Source organism: Myxocyprinus asiaticus, chromosome 37 (assembly GCF_019703515.2).
Source record: "Myxocyprinus asiaticus isolate MX2 ecotype Aquarium Trade chromosome 37, UBuf_Myxa_2, whole genome shotgun sequence".
Lineage (NCBI taxonomy): Eukaryota > Metazoa > Chordata > Actinopteri > Cypriniformes > Catostomidae > Myxocyprinus > Myxocyprinus asiaticus.
Window position 1 is genome coordinate 19,566,797 of NC_059380.1, and position 21,853 is coordinate 19,588,649.

Genomic DNA, 21,853 nt, shown 5'->3' on the forward strand with positions numbered 1-21,853 from the left:
TTCTAGCGGATGGCACTAAATGAATTTTCTTAACACTCAAAGTTATTCTGTATTGTGAATATACTGTAAATATGGCTGGTTGAGGGGGTCACACATTCAGTGAGCGGCGTGCGATAGTGGACAAAAATACCTTGTTGATGAGAGAGGTCAACGGAGAATGGCCAGACTGGTTCGAGCTGACAGAATGGCTATGGTAACTCAGATAACCCCTCTGTACAATTGGAATGAGAAGAATAGCATCTCAGATTGCACAAGTAGAACCTTGAGGCGGATGTGCTACAACAGCAGACGACCACGTTGGGCACTTTATTAGGACCATAGTGTTCCTAATAAATTGCTTGGTGAGTGTAGTTATCAAATTTTATAAAAATACAGTATTCATAAAAATAAAAAAATGCTTTCACAGATACTTTATTCTACCACTCAACATCATTCACACATAAACAATCACAAATGCAGCAAACCTGATTTTTTTGGGTTTTCAAAACAGTTTTAATGTAAATGACATCAGTATCTACTGCAAGCATTCCAAATCCTGTAACATCCAGACAGCTGCTGACCCGCTCCAAACACACTTTCATAACACATCAATTTGATAGATACACATACTTTTTGTACATACATTCCATTGAGGTGAAATAGAGAAAATATGTTCATGATTTAAGCTTTAATCAGCTTATTTCTTAATCAACTGTAAGTGCACCTTCATAAAGAGAAAAAAAATTATGTAATGACAACATGACAGCTGAGGCTAAATATTGTTAAAGAAACCCCTGTAGAGGTGAATACATAACACACATCACTGTCTCATGACTCATAGTTTTAAGAAGAAACCTCTTCAATTAATTGTTCATAAGCACTGAGTTTCAATGAAATTGTAGAAAAAAACAAATAAATGAAAATGCTTATGTTTAATAATAGCCCAAGTCATTTTCTACTGATTAGCTGATTGTACAACACTGGATCAAGTGTTAGTCCTTTTTAAAAAAAAACAGATTTCACATTTAATTTTATGGGGGAAAAAACCTGCACAAAAATAAAAAGCTGTTTAATACCAGGTAACAAATATGTACTCAAGTATGATTCACAAATGGACAAGGCATCAAGAATTTTATTTTGTCAAACCAATATTTCTTTATAAAAAATCATGTTTTCCCTTCAAAGATGTAATTGACACGATTCCAACCTTACGACAATGCACGTTGCAAATGAATAATGTCACGGTCCTGCCAGTGTTTTTCCCAGTTTTATTTTCCCCCGTCATGTCAAGCAGATAGCAAGCATTAGGGGGAACACCTAGCATTGAGTGTCTTGCCTGTTTAAGTCTCCATACTTCGACTGTTTGATGCACCATTTCTAGAGCACAGCTTTATTGCGCCCCCACTCAACCTTGCTGATCTGTCATCTGGTCTATATGGCGTCTTGGAAGTTCTACCTAATTTCGCACCTTCTTAACTGTATCCCCCAAGATAAATGTAATGAACTACCTTTTCCCACTATTCTATTTTTGGTTTGGTCACCATTTCTTATTACATCCGTACAATGCATATACAATGCAGCTGAGTGCAATGTCAGTTGAGTTTCAAGTGATTAAAATTAGAACATTCCCACAACATACAATTATACTTTGCTATGACTACCCTGAAGAATCCAGTGAGATGCATTCACAAGCATCAACCTTTTAAATGTTTGTGGCTGCAAATGAAAATGTGGAACAGCCTTCCACAGTCAAATATTCAGATGCATTTGTGTACTTGAGGTACTTGCACTCAAGTAACTTAAAATTCCAATGCATTCAATCACTGGAAATTCAAATAATGCTTCCACTACAGAGCACTCTTATAATGAATGCTGTTACACATCTACTATCATTTAACTGCATCTGTTGAATATAGTTACTATTTCACTCTTTGTACTTATTAAATATGTCTCACAGTATTTTTAATTGCAATGCTGAATACAGGTTTCTGTTATTTCATATCAAAATCGAGTACTGGCGAAACCAATGGAAGCATTAATCTTTGGGTTCACATGGTTGTATACAATTAAGGATTTTGGCAATCATTTATAATAATTCAGAGTCAATAACAGCTACCACTGCACCATCAGTATCTATGCGAGGTATCAGCCAGTACACCCAATTTTGTGCAAAGTATCTTGTTGTCAGGGTTGCCATCCTTGTCCACAAGCAGATCCAAGTAGAAAACCACAGAAACTTGCTCCATATCAAGGGTATTAAATTATTACAATAACAGCAAACTCCTAACATATTAAATTATTTCAACTCCTTGCTTGTACTGTTACACAAAATAAAACATAGCTGCACCCAGATTTCATACAAGATACAAAAAAAAAAAAAAGACGACCAAAAAAAAGTAACATTTTTCCTGTAGATTCACAGGTTAGCGTGAAGACCAGTTTTCAAACCCAAAACACTTGAGCAAAATCATTTTCTAGTTCCACAAAAATGCCATCAGCAGTATTTGCTCTGCAATATCCAGGTGTCCTTGGTTAAGAGTCCCATCATAGAAATCAATATAATAAGTCAACATGTCATTTTTTTCACACTTAGTGTGAAGGCAGACTGCTTTCTGTAGTAAATTTAAAAGGTGCAAGATAAAACTTAATATTTAAAGGCATATTCCGCATGTGATATGCGTCAAATCTGGTAATCTTTGCAGCATTAACGTACACATGATTTTAAAACTACACATTCAAAATTTATTAAGTACAAAGAGTGAAATGTGTTTAAAAAAAAATCTATAAAAAGACCATCTGAGATAAACTGATGTAAACATCCTTTCTGGCACAGCTCTGCTTTCAGCATCTGAATTAAAATGTTACAAGAGTACAGTTTTATTAAAAGAATAAAGACAGCTACTCAGTTGGCGATTTTCTCAATTTCATCCAAATCATCAGTGTCCAGCTTCTCAATTTTCTTATCTGAAATAGAAGAACTGATTTAGCCCAAATTCACAGTTTCATTTCATAACCATGAGAACATATATAAATGTACAACTTAGATCAAAGTAATACATGAATTCAGTGGTTCTCAACAGGGGGAGGTCAGAAGGGGTGCACGTTTTAAGGCTGAATTTTTGATTTACTTCAAATAGGCTTCAGTACTGAAGTACCGAGCAAATATACACGAGCCTAATGTGAACATAATTAGAACATCAATATGCTCAATCTCCTTTAGAAAATATGAATAAATGTAGTTCACAACTGCCTTCTGTCTCCATGACATTAACCTCTGCATAAATGGAAAAAAAAAAATAATTTGATAAGGAGAAGTGGAGCTCAGCATGCATTTTAAACTAGCTGTTAGTGCAATCTCGGGTCAGATCGACAGTGACTACTAGCCGAAAGAACCCATGGTGGCAAGTAGGCTATGGCCAAGTTCCAAAAGGTTGAGAACCCCTGTATTAATTTGTTACCAAATGGAAACAAGTGTTTAACTTACTGAAGTGTTCCTGGATGCGATTGAGGATATTCATGCTAAGCCTGCTGTCCACCATATTGATAGCCAACCCCCTCTTGCCAAATCGGCCAGTACGCCCAATTCTATGCAAATATGTCTCGTTGTCAGGGTTGCCATCCCGGTCCACTGGCAGATCAAAGTTGATAACCACAGAAACTTGCTCCACGTCAATCCCTGTTGACCAAAACGTTTGCAAAAAATAAATTAGGTGGGTCACCCACAGAATGGGTAAAATGAAAGGGAGGCATGCTGCAGATACATACTCACCTCGAGCACAGACGTTAGTTGTAACAAGGACTTTTTCCTTGCCGTCCCGGAAACGTTCGATGACCGCTGCCCTCTGTTCCACCTGCATCTCTCCACTCAGTAGCGCCACCTGGTGGCCCTCTTTTGAAAGCTCTCCTGCCAGCCACCCAGCAGTTTTCCTGGTCTGTGTAGCATATCACATTTCAAAACAAGTTTTGAAGCTTTTTATAGAGCTGTATTACTGTTACCACATCAGACTGTACTTCAAAGATTTTGAAATGATCCATTAATAGAACAAAAAAGAAAAGTCTGGAGTGTCCTATTCGGCAGCGGGTGTAAATGAACTGGTCCCAGCAATTTCTGAAGTGGAAAATATATTTTTCCAACCATAGGGTTGATTTAGTGAAGTTTGTTTGTAATGCATTGATCCCATTTAGTTTACCATTTGATGTAAAAGATTATAATGGGTTTGAGATCTGAGGGTGGTATAGAGCGTTTTTTTTAAGATCTGTAGATGGTGCCTCTTTAGCTGCAGTATCTGTTAGCTCATTTTCTGTGATTCCACAATGGCCAGGTACTCAGCAAAAGTAGGTATTACAATTCTGTGCCTCCAGGGCCAACAGTTTGATTTAAATCTTTACAAGAATTAGGTGGCCGTTTTTGAGGGATGCCAGAGCTTAAAGACATGATTTTGAATTTTTCATCAAGCTGTGTACTTACATGGCAGAAGATCATGGCCTGTGCAATAGTAATTGCTCCATAGATGTTGCACAAAGCCTGGAACTTCTCCTCCTTGCTGTTACAGATGACGTAGTACTGCTTGATGGTGTCCAGAGTCTCCTCCTCTCGCTTAAGTTTAATGATGTTAGGGTCTGGAACAATCCTCTTGGCAAAGTTCCACACGGTGTCCTCAAAAGTGGCAGAGAACAGAAGCATCTGGCAAGTTTTAGGCAGCATCCTGTAAAATACACAAAGACTAGGTTGTAATTCTAAAGGTGAACCAAGTATTTTTTAGGTTTATTTTACTGGCCAATACGACAATCGCAGAGCTAAAGCTGCCAAGGACACTGTGCTTCAGTCTGTTTGTGTGGGACTTAATGGCTCAGATGGCAGGGAGACAAACAGACTGTATCCTGTGTGGGTTGAATCCTTGCTGATGTTGCTAGTCTTTTTATGTAGTCAGCAAGTATACAGTGTCCAGGTTTTGAAGCTCAGAACCAATGATCTGCTGTGCTATTTTTCCTACTCTAGATGGGTCTTTGCGATTTTTACCAGTGCAGCCGGCATACCACACTGTGGTATAGTGGGAGAGGATGCTTTCTATGGTGCTGCTGTAAAACGTTCACTAAAAGCAGTGTGGGTAGTTTGGCCAGTTAAGAGTTCTCAAAAAGAACAGCCTTTGTTGTTCTTTCTTCACCAGGCGGGAGGGTGTTGAGGGACCATAAGACTTCTTTTGAACTGTGACAACCGACTGATAAATTGGCTGATATTTGGGCATTTTGCGATTATCGGCATCGGCCAATAGCGGTGTTTGCTTGGCCTATTAGCAAGAGTGTTAACTTTACCTTGTGTCAGTTCTAAAATCTCCCAATAAATTTGACAATGGATAGTCAACACTTTGCTTTCAAATCTTCTTTTTGTTAATGCAAATTTGAGGGAATATTGTATAGAACTGTGTTTGTTTCAACTTTAGCAATTTTGCATTTAACTTATTTTGAATTGTTGGCAGATTGTCTTAGCAACATAAAACGATTAACTGAAAATACAGAAGTAATGAACAGTCTTGTACAATGGGGTGATGACCATTTTTAGCTGACAGTCACCAAACCGCTAACCAGTTAAGCATTTCATGTAGTTTTCCATCCACTAACTAACATCTTAGATTTCTTTCCTTGCCACAGTCACCTTTGGCTTGTTCACTGGGGCTAAAGATAATAAGGCATGATTTTCCATAAAGCTGTTTAGTGGGGACATTATGGCATGAAATAATATGGATTGTGAAAAGTAGGGCAGGGCTCCAGACAAAAAAAAAAAAAGACAATGGCTCCTAAACTGAAACATTGAGCCAAATGGCTGTTTTTAGTCACCAAATCACAGAATTGTTCGATTTAGATTGCTTTTCAGAAACAAGACAGAACGCCGAAGACAGCTGACAACCCATTAATTGAAGGTTTAATAAACAGTATACAGAGTTAAGATTGCATATCCTTGTGTCTCAAATGTTCACACCCCTTTCATAATTTATACAAATATAAGAGATAAGATTTTTTTATTTAGTACTGCTCTTCAGAATCTACATTACAAATATATAAATAAATTATAGTATGCATATAGTAGTGTTGTCTTCTTGAGCATCAATGAATGTTTGCACCTTCTGTAATAGTTGTGTGCAAGTCCCTTAAGTGTTACAAGCTTGATTTGAGATATATATATATAAAATTAAGACCACTGCAAAATTATCAGTTTCTCTGGATTTACTATTTATAGGTATGTGTTTGAGTAAAATGAACATTTTTGTTTTATTCTATAAAGTACTGACAACATTTCTCACAAATTTCAAATATAAATATTGCAATTTAAAGCATTTTTGCAGAAAATGACAACAGGTCAAAATAACAAAAAAATGCAGTGTATTCAGATCTTGAATAATGCAAAAACAAGTTAATATTAATTTTATTGGAATAACCCTGATTTTCAATCACAGCTTTAATCTTGGCATGCTCTCTTTTGTCATTTTGACCAGTTGTCATTTTCTGCAAATAAATGCTCTTCTTTGTTTGTCCTATGCTGTTTTATGTAGCACCATGGTCCTGGAGGAAAATGGTCTCGTTTCGCTGTGTACTGTACTAACTGTATATGGTTGAACGACAATATAAAACCACTTGAACACTTTAAATGACAATATTTGTATTTGTGAGAATTGTCAGTAATTTATAGAATAAAACAAAAATGTTCATTTTACTCAAACACCATACCTATAAATAGTAAATCCAGAGAAACAGATAATTTTGCAGTGATCAGCCACAACATTAAAATCACCTGCCTAATATTGTGTAGGTTCCCCTCGTGCCACCAAAACAGCGCCAACCCGCATGATATTCTTCTCACCACAATTGTACAGAGCGGTTATCCGAGTTACCGTAGATTCTGTCAGTTCGAACCAGTCTGGCCATTCTCTGTTGACCTCTCTCATCAACAAGGTGTTTCAGTCCACAGAACTGCCGCTCACTGGATGTTTTTGTGTTTGGGACTTTTTTTATATATATATATATATATATTTTTTTATTATTTTAGCGTCTGTACTATCCAATACACTTGACGTTCTAAACCTACGTAACGTGAGCATACAAATGGAAATTGCTTCATCGCACACAAGGAGCTCTAAAATACGATTTCACACTAGCAGCCACAGGTGTTGTATGACGAGTTTCGCTGAAACTGCAAAAACTGAAACCAGGAGAGTGAGATAGTGCCGATCGAATGTCCGTTTGACGCGCGAGAGTGATCTTCTCTGACTGCGTGAGAGAAAATTAAAGTTTACAGAGGTTTAATCAGGGCTCGACATTAATGCTTGTCCGGGACAAGTGGCTTTTTGAAGGGACAAGCAAAATTTTTGAATTTTGCCCAACCGGACAAGCTGACCGATTAAAACGACAATAACAAAAAAATAACCAGCTATATATATATATATATTGTGTCACTTATTAGAATGTTCATATTTTTATTCTGCTGTTGAAAGTAATCAAGAGCACGTAATTTTATAATTCGCAAGCGCTCTAGTAACAGCTGCGTCCTGTTTGATTGACAGGTGGCATATGTGTGTGTGCTGAACACGCGCGTTACGAAAATACTTGCACTAATGCGCGCCTGAACGGTTAAATACATTTCAAAATTCCGCCAAAATGCCCGTCATGGTGAGGTATTCATGTAAACATAGAGAGTGATGTCTAAAGTGAACATAAACAGTGGAGAAAAAAGCAGATTTGTATTAATATGAAGGACTCGTCAGTATAAATGTAAGCTAAAAGACCTGCTGCTGTCTAGAGTGTCATTATAATAATCAAACAACCATAACAAGAAAACACTCACTACTCTTGACTGGGTAACTTTAGTAGCTTTAAAAAGTATGAATGTATTATAATTATACAGTGAAGAGCAGTAGTAGATTTATGTTGCATTTCATTCTGAATGTTTACTTGAATGATTGATAGCCTACTGCTGTTAAAAACTTTTAAAGCCATTAAAAAAAAAGCACTGAATTTTCTTAATTTGTTCTATTATTTATCTTTTTTTTAATTCATTGCTGTTTTTTATTGTTATTTTATTACTGACTGTTTACTAGTCTTGAATAATTACTTAAGAACTTGAAACCATTCTTCCTAATTAACATATTGTCTAAGTTCACTACCGACTACTGAAATTTTGATATTGTGATAATATATAGCCTTTATTGTACATGGTAGATCTTGCTGCAATAACACGTCGATCTCATTCCATAGAACTATGAGCATCCCTACTGTTAATGGTGGCGATGGAGGCTTTTCTTTATTTGACTACCATACGTAACAAAATAATTATATGACAATAGCCTCCTCCCCTACCCAGTGCAGTTTACATTTCTGTAATGTTGAGCCCTGGTTTAATGATAGTGTTATATTAATCTACTATATATATATATATATATATAATGCTGAATATGATGTACAATAATGCTATGGGGGAATATAATTCTACTCTCAAATGTCATGTCTGATTTGGTTTCATCAGAAATGCCCTGTTCTGGGCTGATTTTTAGCTCTTTTAAGAACAGTACTTTTAACTAAATTTTAAAGAAAAGGAACAGTTTTGCATACATCTTTAAAAGTAATAATAATAAAAGTGAAATGACAACTGTTACACCCCTACAAAATGGCGCTATATAAATCAAAAACGTCAAAATAATTTGAGGCATTATTATAGCAATCCTTATTTAGAGGCAGTTCACAATGAAGCAAATTGGCAAGCAAAACAAACCCTTTGCTGACAATACAATGCAAGTATATCCTTTAGGTCTTCTGAGTTTAGCAAGTAATGAGGGAAAACAATATACCTCTGTATGCGTATGCTCTGGTCTTGATGGCCCTGTGTGGCGATCATGACGTCGGCCTCATCCAGAACAAATACTTTGATCTGCTTGGGGTCAATAAACTTAAGCTTCTGACACCAATCCAGAACAGTACCAGGAGTGCCAATCACAATCTGTTCTTTCAGCCTTATTCCCCTCTCCACTGGACCAGACAAAAAAAAAAAAAAAAACCAAGCTCAATAAAAAAAAAAAAAAAATGTATACCACCATAATTTAAAATTAAAGCTGAAGTGGGTAATTTGTGCCACTGAATGGAGTTCAAAAATAAACAGTTTTCAAACATATTTCGAAATACACCGCCATCTGCTGTTGATCAAACAAACAGATAGTCCCGCTCCCAAACTCACGCCATTGGTTAAGTCAATGTTGTCGTGTCAGGCTGAATGGGTCACTCAAAACAGGAATTTTGTAGCAGCACAGAGACACATTGTTTACAATTTTCGAGAAAAGTTGATAGTTAATAGTTTTGTCTGCATAATAAGCTGGGATAAGTGGAAGTATTAACACCAAAAAAGTTACACACTTAAGCTTTAACAATACGCTTGTCTTGTGTCTGTGTGGTGAATCGATTATGCTTTGATAGTTAAATCGAGAGGTCCCTACACAACTGAAAAATTAAAAGCATAAATATTCATAAATGGAAAAATAAAGACATATATCATGAATAAATACTCGTTAAAATAATCAAAACTGAAATATGTGACAGGTGATTTTTGTGAAAAAGTTATGAAACCACAATTCCCAACATGAAACCTCTTACATTTGTTTCCTCGGATAGCATACATTAGTTGGACTTCAGGGTAAAATTTTCCCATCTGCTCGATGACCTTGCCGGTCTGAAGGGCCAGCTCGTACGTAGGGGACACACATAGACACTAAGCAAATAAAGAGTCAGAGTGTCATTAACATTAAAACAGCTGTATGTGTCATTTACATTAATGTACTACACCAGCTGATGTTGACAGTGTGTTCCTTACCTGAGGCCATTTTTTTTCAGGGTCCACATGACTTAGCATTGCCAGGACAAAGGCAGCGGTTTTACCAGTGCCTGACTGTGACTGGGCAATGAGATTCTGTGGGCTGGAGGGGGGGAAGAGATGGGATAACACCTCCGTTCTGATTAAAATGGACTGAAATTAAGTGAAGCTCATCGTAGACTTACGGTTCTGCAAGCATCATGGGCAAGGCCGTCTCCTGGATTTTGGAGGGCCTGTTGAAACCCATGGCATACACTCCTTGTAGTAGCTGTGGTTTCCTGTGTAAAAAGCAGAATACATTAAAAATTACACAAAAAGTAAAACTCTTATTTACTCACCCTCATGCCATCCCAGATATCTATGACTTTTAGCAGAACACAAAGATTTTTAGAAAAATATCTCAGCTCTTTAAGTCCATACAATGCAAGCTAATGGTGATCAGACCTTTGAAGCTCCAAAAACCACAAAGGAAACAAAAGTAATCCATAAGACACCAGTGTTTGAATCCGTATCTTCAGAAGTGACATAATAGGTGTGGGTGAGAAACAGAACAATATTTAAGTCCTTTTTTTACTTGAAACCTCCACTTTAACCTTCACTTTCAAATGTGAAAGTGAAACTAAACAGGTGCCACATGTGACTTTCAGATGTAAAGTAAAAGTGGAGATTTAAAGTAAAAAAAAATAAAAATAAAAAAAAAGACTTTCACCCACACCTTATTATAGAGATATTTAACCACTGGAGTCTTATGGATTACTTCTATGTTTCCTTTATGTGATAGGTCTGATCACCATTCACTTGCATTGTATGGACCTACAAAGCTGAGATATACTTCTAAAAAATGTTGTTTGTGTTTTGCTGAAGAAAGAATGTCATACACGTCTGGGATGGCATGAGAGTGCGTAAATGAAAGAATTTTCAATTTTGGGTGGACTATCCCTTTAAAAATACTAAGTGATATAAACTCATGCATTCGACGGGATAAACTAGCCAAAACAATCACTCCCCGTAGACCTTAGTCAGTGTAAATGCAGGGTTTGATTCAAATGGAAGTACAGACCATTCAGTATGTTGTACTAGCATAAAGTAAACACTGAAACAGCTTTCGCAACCTATTTTACTTCCATAATGTGACACTTTTCCTAGTAAAACAATAGCTTATTCAGCGGGGGGTGGGGGGTATTTGAGGCGGGACCTAATATGAACCCATAATTGCAGTATTCATTCGCCCAGCTGACTAAATCTGCACTTGCCAATTTCTGAATGGAAAAAGTGGTCTCCATTTTAAAAAAATGGATAAGCAGTTAAAAACAAGACATTTAACAGTACATCCCAGGCTGGATTCCATCAAATTATGGCGAATTGCATCTGCCCTGAGTAAGGTCTATTGAAGATAAGAGGCATCTTAATCTGATGCGTGTTAAAGCTATAATCCAATCAGGGGGAAAAAAAACGTTGCTATTTGACTCACAATCGTAGCTCTTCAAATGACTTGACTGAGTAGAGAGGAGAATTTGGATCCCTCTGGAGGACTTCCACTTGATTTGTCGTATTCACTAGATTGCTGCGTATCAGTTTATTCAACAGTGACTGTGCTGCCTTGTCCTCTGCAAATCACATCAGACAAGACATTTTCAGTCAGTTCAAGTGACGTATACACATTCAGAAATCAAACTGAACTGATCAAAGAGACATAATTTGCCACTAAACAGTGTCTTTGACAATGATGATTAACAATGGATTAACATAGGGGGCCTCGGTAGCTCAGTGGTAAAATACGCTGGCTACCACCCCTGGAGTTCGCTAGCTTGCTAGTTCGAATCCCAGGGCGTGCTGAGGGACTCCAGCCAGGTCTGCTAAGCAACCAAATTGGCCCAGTTGCTAGGGAGGGTAGAGTCACATGGGGTAACCTCCTCATGGTCACTATAATGTGGCGCGTGGTGAGTCGAGCGTGGTTGCTGCGGTGGATGGCGTGAAGCCTCCACACGTGCTATGTCTCTGTGGCAACGCGCTCAACAAGCCACGTGATAAGATGCGTGGGTTGACGATCTCAGATGCGGAGGCAACTGGGATTTGTCCTCCACCACCCGGATTGAGGCGAATCACTACGTGACCAAGAGGACTTAAAAGCACATTGGGAATTGGGCATTCCAAATTGGGAGGAAAAAAAATAAATAAATGAATTAACAATAGCCTAGATTCCATCCACTTTTCACGCTATTTTGTTATCAACAAAGTGAATATGCATAAAAAAAAAATTTGCGAAATTTGCTGTCTTCTGCCTGTTTCCATTCAAATGGCCTTTTATCAATTAAAAAAATGGTGTGCGTGATGACGTCATGCCTAAAAATACGGTTGCAAATGTTTTGGTTTATCGCAAAAGAAATCTGCCCTTAAGCCGTTTCCATACAGAAATGTGTTTATCACTAATTCGCCTCCCAGATGTCCCTAATTTTTTTCCTCCTAAATTTTGGTAAAATGGGGAGAGTATTGAGAAATTCATTGAAATTAGCCAGCTTACTGTTATTTGTGAAATTAAAATGAATGCAATCAGAAGATGAGGAATTGCAATCAAAAGGGAACAGCTGCCCTTCTGATAGGACTGTAATATTGGTCCTGATGTTAAGCCTATCGCAGGTTGTCACTGGTTCCGATCCGAAAGCAAATCGTCATGGTCCTGTTCAAGCTGGCATCCTGCACCAAGTAGTGGGGAAATTTTCGGTCTTAGTATAAGGACCATCCATCATGTGTATATGCTGTGTGCACAGCTATTAAAGAATTTATGCGTGTAATATCAGGGTTTACATATGATACATTTCTGATATTCAATAGGCTATTTTGAACAATCATCTAATCTAAAGCATTGCCATCACAACTGCATTATGTCCCGCATATTTCTCCAGCAACTTTTAACGATCAACTGAACTTGATTGTCATCTAAAATTAAATGTCATAATGCAATTTACATTTTCTGAAGAAGCTCAGCAAATGTGATCCAAGGTAAAGAGGGTTAGATTTAAAATATTTAAATGTTTTAAAATGTTCAAAAGCTCGTTTTCTTAAAATGAACTCTGCATTGGACAAATAGTTTTGATAGTTTATAGTCTTGAAAAAAGTGTAGAACATTCTGAGAATGTCATTCAGACGAGTTTTTTCATCTACAGAACAGGGAAAGGCTAATTTAAGTTTGAGTAAAGAAAAGGCATATATGTCTAAAAATATAATTTTTTTCATTTGGTAATTATTTTTTTAATTTAATGCTTTTTTTCGTTTGGTAATTAATTTAATATAGGGAATTTTACCTGCATTTTTCAAAAGCTAAACAATAATTTGATAGAATTGGGCTATATGTTAGTGTTCCAAAAAAGCACACTGATGCTTTTCTCCTAGTATTGTGTATTTATTTTTAATTTAAAACATCTTTGTGCATAGAAATGATATGTTTTTTGTATTGTGGGCTAATTCTGTGACTGCCGTCTATTATTTTGAATGATGTGGAAAAGCAACTTAAACGGATGGCTACCGCGATTACATTTATCACAAACAGTGGCCATTAATTTGTTCTCCTTGCACTTGTCGATGTGCATAATACGAGATATTTGTGTTGGCACTCCTGGAAGTATGTTTGCAGCAATGGATCTATATGCCGTTAAGATCAATCCATAATCACGTGCAATAAATTGGTTTAAGGATGTATACTGTCGTCATGATTAACACAGGCTAACGATTGGGGTAAATTCTGTCATGTGACACTACACTTTTGCGTTAATGGCAATTTTCTCGACAAAGTGTTTCCAAACCAGTTTTTCACGACATTTGAAGTATCGACATAGAGTTTATGCACTAGAGTTAAACAGAAAAATATTATGTCGACACTTGTGAAATTTTAGCGATAATTTGCGTTTCCATCGGTTTTTTTTTTTTTTTTTTACCCAATTCCCAATGCGCTTTTAAGTCCCCGTGGTCACGTAGTGATTCGCCTCAATCCGGGTGGTGGAGGACAAATCCCAGCTGCCTCCGCGTCTGAGACCGTCAACCCACGCATCTTATCACGTGGCTCGATGAGCGCGTTGCCACGGAGACATAACACGTGTGGAGGCTTCACGCCACCCACCGCGGCATCCACGCTCAACTCACCATGCACCGCACCGAGAACGAACCACATTATAGCGATCACGAGGAGGTTACCCCATGTGACTACCCTCCCTAGCAACCAGGCCAATTTGGTTGCTAAGGAGACCTGGCTGGAGTCACTCAGCACGCCCTGGGATTCAAACTAGCAAACTCCATGGGTGGTAGCCAGTGTCTTTACCCAGACCCCCTTCCATCAGCTTTATTTTGATGTGCAAAAAATCCTTGGATGGAAACATAGTTAATGATGCCTCACCCTTGTCATTATCCTCAGTCTTCTCTTCATTTCCTTCTGTCTTTGTCCCTTAATATAAAAATAAACATTAACATTCCTCATAGGAATATAACATGGCAAAATTGACCTTACTTATTGTGAAATGTAAGGATATGCTGGAAAATCAGCAAGTAATTGCAGATGACAACAAATCTCTACATTCTTACCATTTGCCTCTGCTTTCGGCTGGTCTTCCTTCTCATTTATTTGCAGGTTGCTTATCTGTAAAAGGCAAGTGAAATCCAACCCAGTGACATTATGGATCATACAAAATAAGGGGCATCTCATAACATTATTCATACTACTAGTGACATCCCCACCGATATTTGGCCATTATGAGATTATTGCACCTGCAGTTAACGGTGTCCAGTTGACCAATTACCAGAAGTGTTAATTCCCCTTGTGTCAATTTATAATGTCTAAAAACAGCCATACTAAACACTGACTAATTACCTAAAAACATACAAAAAAAAATTATAAACATTCTAAGAATAAACAATCTCTGAGCAAAAAATGTTAGTACATTTTAATAAATTCTGCGTGAAATTAAGGGTTCTTTAATTTTAAGCAACTTTATGCATTATCCTCATTTCCCATTTTAAAATTGGATTATACAGGTGCATCTCAATAAATTAGAATGTCGTGGAAAAGTTCATTTATTTCAGTAATTCAACTCAAATTGTGAAACTCGTGTATTAAATAAATTCAGTGCACACAGACTGAAGTAGTTTAAGTCTTTGGTTCTTTTAATTGTGATGATTTTGGCTCACATTTAACAAAAACCCACCAATTCACTATCTCAAAAAATTAGAATACATCATAAGACCAATAAAAAAAAAACATTTTTAGTGAATTATTAGCCTTCTGGAAAGTATGTTCATTTACTGTATATGTACTCAATACTTGGTAGGGGCTCCTTTTGCTTTAATTACTGCCTCAATTCGGCGTGGCATGGAGGTGATCAGTTTGTGGCACTGCTGAGGTGGTATGGAAGCCCAGGTTTCTTTGACAGTGGCCTTCAGCTCATCTGCATTTTTTGGTCTCTTGTTTCTCATTTTCCTCTTGACAATACCCCATAGATTCTCTATGGGGTTCAGGTCTGGTGAGTTTGCTGGCCAGTCAAGCACACCAACACCATGGTCATTTAACCAACTTTTGGTGCTTTTGGCAGTGTGGGCAGGTGCCAAATCCTGCTGGAAAATGAAATCAGCATCTTTAAAAAGCTGGTCAGCAGAAGGAAGCCTGAAGTGCTCCAAAATTTCTTGGTAAACGGGTGCAGTGACTTTGGTTTTCAAAAAACACAATGGACCAACACCAGCAGATGACATTGCACCCCAAATCATCACAGACTGTGGAAACTTAACACTGGACTTCAAGCAACTTGGGCTATGAGCTTCTCCACCCTTCCTCCAGACTCTAGGACCTTGGTTTCCAAATGAAATACAAAACTTGCTCTCATCTGAAAAGAGGACTTTGGACCACTGGGCAACACTCCAGTTCTTCTTCTCCTTAGCCCAGGTAAGACACCTTTGATGTTGTCTGTGGTTCAGGAGTGGCTTAACAAGAGGAATACGACAACTGTAGCCAAATTCCTTGACACGTCTGTGAGTGGTGGCTCTTGATGCCTTGACCCCAGCCTCAGTCCATTCCTTGTGAAGTTCACCCAAATTCTTGAATCGATTTTGCTTGACAATCATAAGGCTGCAGTTCTCTCGGTTGGTTGTGCATCTTTTTCTTCCACACTTTTTCCTTCCACTCAACTTTGTTAACATGCTTGGATACAGCACTCTGTGAACAGCCAGCTTCTTTGGCAATGAATGTTTGTGGCTTACCCTCCTTGTGAAGAGTGTCAATTATTGTCTTCTGGACAACTGTCAGATCAGCAGTCTTCCCCATGATTGTGTAGCCTAGTGAACCAAACTGAGAGACCATTTTGAAGGCTCAGGAAACCTTTGCAGGTGTTTTGAGTTGATTAGCTGATTGGCATGTCACCATATTCAAATTTTTTGAGATTTTTTTGGGTTTTTGTTAAATGTGAGCCAAAATCATCACAATTAAAAGAACCAAAGACTTAAACTACTTCAGTCTGTGTGCATTGAATTTATTTAATACACGAGTTTCACAATTTGAGTTGAATTACTGAAATAAATGAACTTTTCCACGACATTCTAATTTATTGAGATGCACCTGTATATCCAATATATAGTTAAACAAAGCATCGAAACAAAATATATATCAATATAAAATGTAAAATATACCCATTAGTTTTACAACATTTTAACCCACGATGAGCTGTGGCCTTAAAAAAAAAAAAAACACACACACACAAAAACACAACAACAACAAAAGCGCCATTCTATGACGACACTATGACGTGTACAGATGCAAGACTGCCGATAAACTCCCATAAAAACAATCCCAGAATTACACAAATAAGCAAGTGTTACACAAAGTTTCCTGGATTAAAAAGTTGATTTGATCGATTACAATACATCAGAACTGCAGTTAGAAAGCGGTGTAGTAGGTTTCTACACCAACATAAGTTTGTTATATAATCATAAATATTAAAGCACTGCAAGTTTATACAGCCAGTAATTTTGTTGTATCATATGTCGATTTACGTAATAGATATTATGTATTTGTTTGTTTATTAGCATACTGTTTAAAGTATAAACGTACCGATTCCGCTGCGGCTTCTTGTTCATCGACAGCCTGGGCCCACGAATCTGTTGCCATGTCCTTACTTTCAAATAAAATTTTCTTTAAAAGCGGGGTACAAAAACGTAACAGTGGCTTTGATAAAAATGGACCGAAAAAGACTTAAATGTTACAGATTAATACAATGGCGTGTGGCGGCCCTCGCTACTTATACAGGGCGATATTCTCACCTCCGGACGGAAACACGATCGCAAACACTTGGTTCCTCTTAAATGTTCCGCTGTTGGTTTGTTACTGTATCTCAAGCGTCACATGAAATAAAGTCGTATTTTATGGAACGAAAACACTGTGTTATCAAGGCCAAGAATGAGATCGAGGCTTTTAACTATGTAATCTCATGAAAAGTTAACACTGCCCACGAAGTTTTGCTCCTGACACTGCAATATATCTGCTGTCTTGAGTGCGATACCTTCATAATGTATGTGTAATATGTATCATATTTATATACGCTGCCTGTACAAATTCATGTGCGATACAGAAATTCACTTTTTATGTTTGATTTAATATTTGAAATGTCTGTTTTCATACTGTATGTATACTGCCTGTACAGACACGCACTTCGCTCTGTAAATTTAGGGGAAGATGGGGGAAGATGTCCCCCTTAAGAACAATGTGCATCTAATTTTAAATTGTAACATATTTACAAATAAGTTTAGCATGTACAGAATGATGACGCATCACCCATATTTAGTTTCACAGGAAATGAATAGAAACATCAAACATGTACTAAATTAGTTGTCATAACACAAAATAGGTTATTTTTTATTTATTTTATTTTTTTACCACTACTGGTGTAAGATGGTCCCCTACCTGGGGCAAGAAAATGTACATCTGACACATGTAATTATTTTACAATAGCCCCATAAATTATAGCAATTAATAAATAAAGTCATAATAACACCAACAATGCCACTTGGGGCTTTCTGCCCCAGTTCTGAGGGGGGCATCTTACCCCAAAGATCTAACTTTACCATGTCACTTTAAAATAAATACTACATTATATTTACTCCACAAATTTAAATACATTACTGTGTCCACAAATCCCCAATAACAGATAGACAGAACATAACAGCATGTCACATATCACTATGTTCCAATGACACAAAATTAGATAAATTAAATTCGAAATTTATTATGATGGAATAAATCTCACAAATGTTGATGTTCAGATGAAATGTCAAGATTAACAGGAGCATATCCATTCAATAAATGTGTTGAGATGAGATTTAGTGCCATCTTTGGTCAAGAGGTGTTCTTACCCCAAGGGTGTCTTCCCCCATCTTCCCCTATTCATATTCAGATTATTTGTGTATATTATTCTGTAAATATTCTTTTCTTGTGATTCTATTTGTAGCTGTTATATTTTCGTGAGTACTGCAATTTCTGTTTCTAATTTTAAAAATTGTGTGTTTGTGTGTGTGTGTGTGTGTGTGAGAGAGAGAGAGAGAGAGAGAGAGAGAGAGAGAGAGAGCACTTATCCAATATACTCTTTCTGATTCTGATTTCTTATCACACATTACATGTGAGCTATACCCTGTACATAAAACTCAACATGAATCACATGTATCCTACCCTTTTTAGATGAGTTGTAGTGTTTATATCCCTCCGCATATTTAGCAATGATATAAAGACCAAGAGCAAGTTTTGATCTCAGTAATTCTCTGCATTGCCTGTAGATGCTGCCCCACACCTCCTTAAATTTTTCTTACACTCAAAGACAGGCAATTCACAATGACAGAAGAAGAGAATTTACCAGAATGAGACATTACATTACACATTTAAATAAAAAAGAAAAAAAAAAAGAAAATAAATGTTTATTATTCTTCTTTGTTTATTTTGGTTTGAACATCTGCTAATAAGTTTATTTCATTCCAGTGGGTCAAGCTCCCTTTTTATTAATATATTGATCAATGACTGGACCCATTTCACGATCAAGAATGTGATAGTCAGCTTTTAATTGTGTTCTGGCTGGGTTTCTTGTTGGTTAAATGAGTAACTGATTCTAGTTTGTTCTCTTGTTGAATAGACCGACTGAGGGGTGCATTTTGCTTGTGTCTGAAGATTTACATCAGTTTGTGTCAGGAGAAATCCTTTTCTTCCATGCAGTAGGCCTATCTAAACTGAGGAAAAGACGGTAAACCTTTCATTTTCATCTTTGCTTATCCATAATGACAAACATCTTCAAAGTGCCCATGGCAACCAAGATGAAAAGCTTTAGTTCACCAAAAATTCAGTTTTCAGTTACTATGGATGAAATGTATTTGATAAGCAATACATTTTGCCTTTATAAAGTGTGAATAAAAACAATTCAAAATAACAGGAGATTACTTGTAATTCTCCATTGCTTTTTACTTGTTACATAATTACCACATCACAAACTGCCAATGGCTAATTTATGCATAAAGTCTATGGGCTTTTTTTCTTTCTTTTTTTTTTTTTTTTTTTTGTTTTTTGTTTTTTGTTTTTTAAATCAACATCAAATTTTTAAGATTAAAATGTTTATAAGCACACAAGGGAGCGAATTAAGTCCTATTACTGGTCATCATTTCATAATTTTAAACACCCTTTTCCCTTCACCAGTTCTTTTTAAATGGTCCTGAAGTGTGATAAATGATTTTTAAGTACAAATATTCCATGACGTTTTTAAATTAATATGATTTCATAAACACTGCCTGCACAATAATAATAAAATATAATAATAAAATAATTATTAAAACACTTTAAGATTGATTGAGATATAACATGCCACACTACAGACCATGTCAACTACCCAAAAGTACTTCATGTCAACATACAACATACTATACCTATCTCCAATAAATACGCATTTCCGCTTGCAAAGTTCTTTTGGCTGACAGAACAAGAGAACCATAGCTTGTGTACCCAGAGGTGACTGCTTTATTGTGTTAGTAATCAGGCAATCATTCTCCAATGACGTGTACCCAGTCCTGCATTATTACGACCTTAATAATGCATTAGTTTCTTTATGATGCTGATACTCAATAGCAATTTAGCAGCCCTTCAACTGAAAAAAAAAAAAAAAAAAAAAAAAACAAGAATGAATGGAAATGATTGGTTTCATAATTTTGACCTGTCTATACAAGTTAATGACAATAACCTGAAAAGTTTCTTATTTGGTGATCTTTCAACATATTAGTGGGTATGTGATAGGAAGGACTTTGTGTTTTGATTTACCCTTAAAATTGAGTTTTAAGACAAACCCTTGCATGTTATGCCTCAGCTGCTTTACCTCAAATCCTGGCATCTGTACTTGAATGAGTCAATGTCCCAACAGGATCAACGTCCTTTAGACATGTGGGTCTAATCCAGTGACCAATGGTGGATTTCCATCTGGGCCAACATATTTTATTCAAGAGCTTCACTTACACAGTTACCATCCATGCCCAGGGCTTTTACACAGTCTCACTGTGCCACTGAGAGACAAAGAGCCTACTCTGCTCTGAAAATGATCTCTATGAAATAGATTGTGAAGTGACCTCTAGTATTGTGAGGCTTTGCTTCTGCAGTGGAACATTTGTTAGGGGTGTGGGTTTAGCTGTAGACGGCTGATGCATTTTAAATGATTTTCTTCAGAATCGCTGAACTACACAATAGAGTTACATCACCCTCAGTGTAAAGCTAAAGTGTAATAGGAATGATATATGAATTTTTATATTTTAATAAGTAGCTGTATTTTGTTACATCATATTTGCCATCTTATTTGCATTTTCGGAGACAGTAAGACAGTAAGACTGACAGATTCCCCCAAAGAACTCATGATAATTCTTATTAAAAAACAAATGCATAATGCATGTTGATACTAACTCATCTGAATGCTTTCTTTTGAAGCCTCTGCACCAAAAAAAAAATCACTCTCTGAAACATTCTCATACACTTGATGACTTTGCAGCAGCAAAGAGAGCAAAAACCTGTAATGGTTACCATGGAAACAGTCCAGTCAGCCAACAGTGAATGTCGCCTTCTTGTGTGCATGGTGTACATACTGAGTGAGCCTCTCTGACTCAGACTCCCAACAAAATAACAACCAGCCTTTCAAACAAATCCACACAGCATTCTACGTAACATGAAATACTGACTGCAGTATTTAAAAAGTATTTATTTTTGGTGTCTCCGCACTGCATTGATAGATAGTGGTCAGCATCACTCTAACAGATAACAAACACAGATACATTAAGTACTTCCAATTAGCATAAAAAGAAATAACAAACTTTGCTACGGCCTCTGAATGATCAACGTCAGAAAAACAAACATTCCAATAAATGTATTCATGCTTGACAAGTTACAGCAACCAATCAACTTAAAAGGCTAGTTTCCCCCAAAATGAATATTTTCTCATCATTTACTCACCCTCATGCATTCCAGATGTGTATGACTTTCTTTCTTCTGCAGAACACAAACGAAGATTTTTAGAAAATATATTAGCTTTATAGGTCAATACAATGCAAGTGAATGGTGGCCAGAACTTTGAAGGTCCAAAAAGCATATAAAGGCAGCATAAAAGTAATCCATACAACTCCAGTGGTTAAATCCATATCTTCAGAAGCGATTTGATAGGTGTTGATGAGTAACAGATCAATATTTAATTCCTTTTTTTTTTTATTTCTTTTTTACTATAAATCTACTTTCACACAGCCCTTCATTTTCATTAGAGTTCTTCTTCTGTTTTTTGCCGGTTCGCATTCTTAGTGCATATCACCACCTACTGGGCTGTTGTACAAATGTGATATTTCCCTATGGTTTATCCCTCCGTTTTTCTTTCTCCTCCCAGCCCAGTAGGTGGCGATATGCACGAAGAATGCAAATCAGCAAAAAACAGAAGAACTCGGTCCTCTCATGAACGCGCATCGGAGGGCTGGTAAAAGTGTAGATTAATAGTAAAA

The 21,853-nt window shown here is 36.8% G+C and overlaps 2 protein-coding genes across 2 annotated transcripts in view; one reads left to right on the forward strand and one right to left on the reverse strand.

Annotated features, from left to right (window-relative positions):
- Nucleotides 1-1,093: 1,093 nt before the first annotated feature.
- Nucleotides 1,094-18,694, reverse strand: LOC127428237 (ATP-dependent RNA helicase DDX19B). Its single transcript, XM_051676448.1, has 12 exons — nucleotides 16,914-18,694; nucleotides 14,402-14,456; nucleotides 14,217-14,264; nucleotides 11,301-11,436; nucleotides 10,015-10,107; nucleotides 9,830-9,932; nucleotides 9,613-9,727; nucleotides 8,817-8,994; nucleotides 4,448-4,685; nucleotides 3,749-3,911; nucleotides 3,464-3,655; nucleotides 1,094-2,943 (listed from the first exon to the last, which is right to left on the reverse strand). The coding sequence occupies exons 1-12, from the start codon at nucleotides 16,968-16,970 to the stop codon at nucleotides 2,882-2,884; spliced, it is 1,440 nt and encodes a 479-aa protein (XP_051532408.1). The 5' UTR covers nucleotides 16,971-18,694; the 3' UTR covers nucleotides 1,094-2,881.
- Nucleotides 18,695-19,000: 306 nt separating this feature from the next.
- si:dkey-33m11.8 (trypsin) overlaps nucleotides 19,001-21,853 on the forward strand; it is a 51,248-nt gene continuing 48,395 nt past the window's right edge. The window contains exon 1 of the mRNA XM_051676459.1: nucleotides 19,001-19,086. The gene's annotated coding sequence lies outside the window, so the exon portion shown is untranslated. The remainder of the gene's footprint in view (nucleotides 19,087-21,853) is intronic.

Bases quoted from the DNA above. Each gene is read 5' to 3' on its own strand.
- LOC127428237 (XM_051676448.1), bottom strand. From the start codon at position 16,970: ATGGCAACAGATTCGTGGGCCCAGGCTGTCGATGAACAAGAAGCCGCA. The intron at 14,457-16,913 runs GTACGTTTATAC...TGCCTTTTACAG, and splicing joins AAGAAGCCGCAGCGGAATCG to ATAAGCAACCTGCAAATAAA. The intron at 4,686-8,816 runs GTATATTGTTTT...TGTATTTTACAG, and splicing joins CAGAGCATACGCATACAGAG to GATGCTGCCTAAAACTTGCC.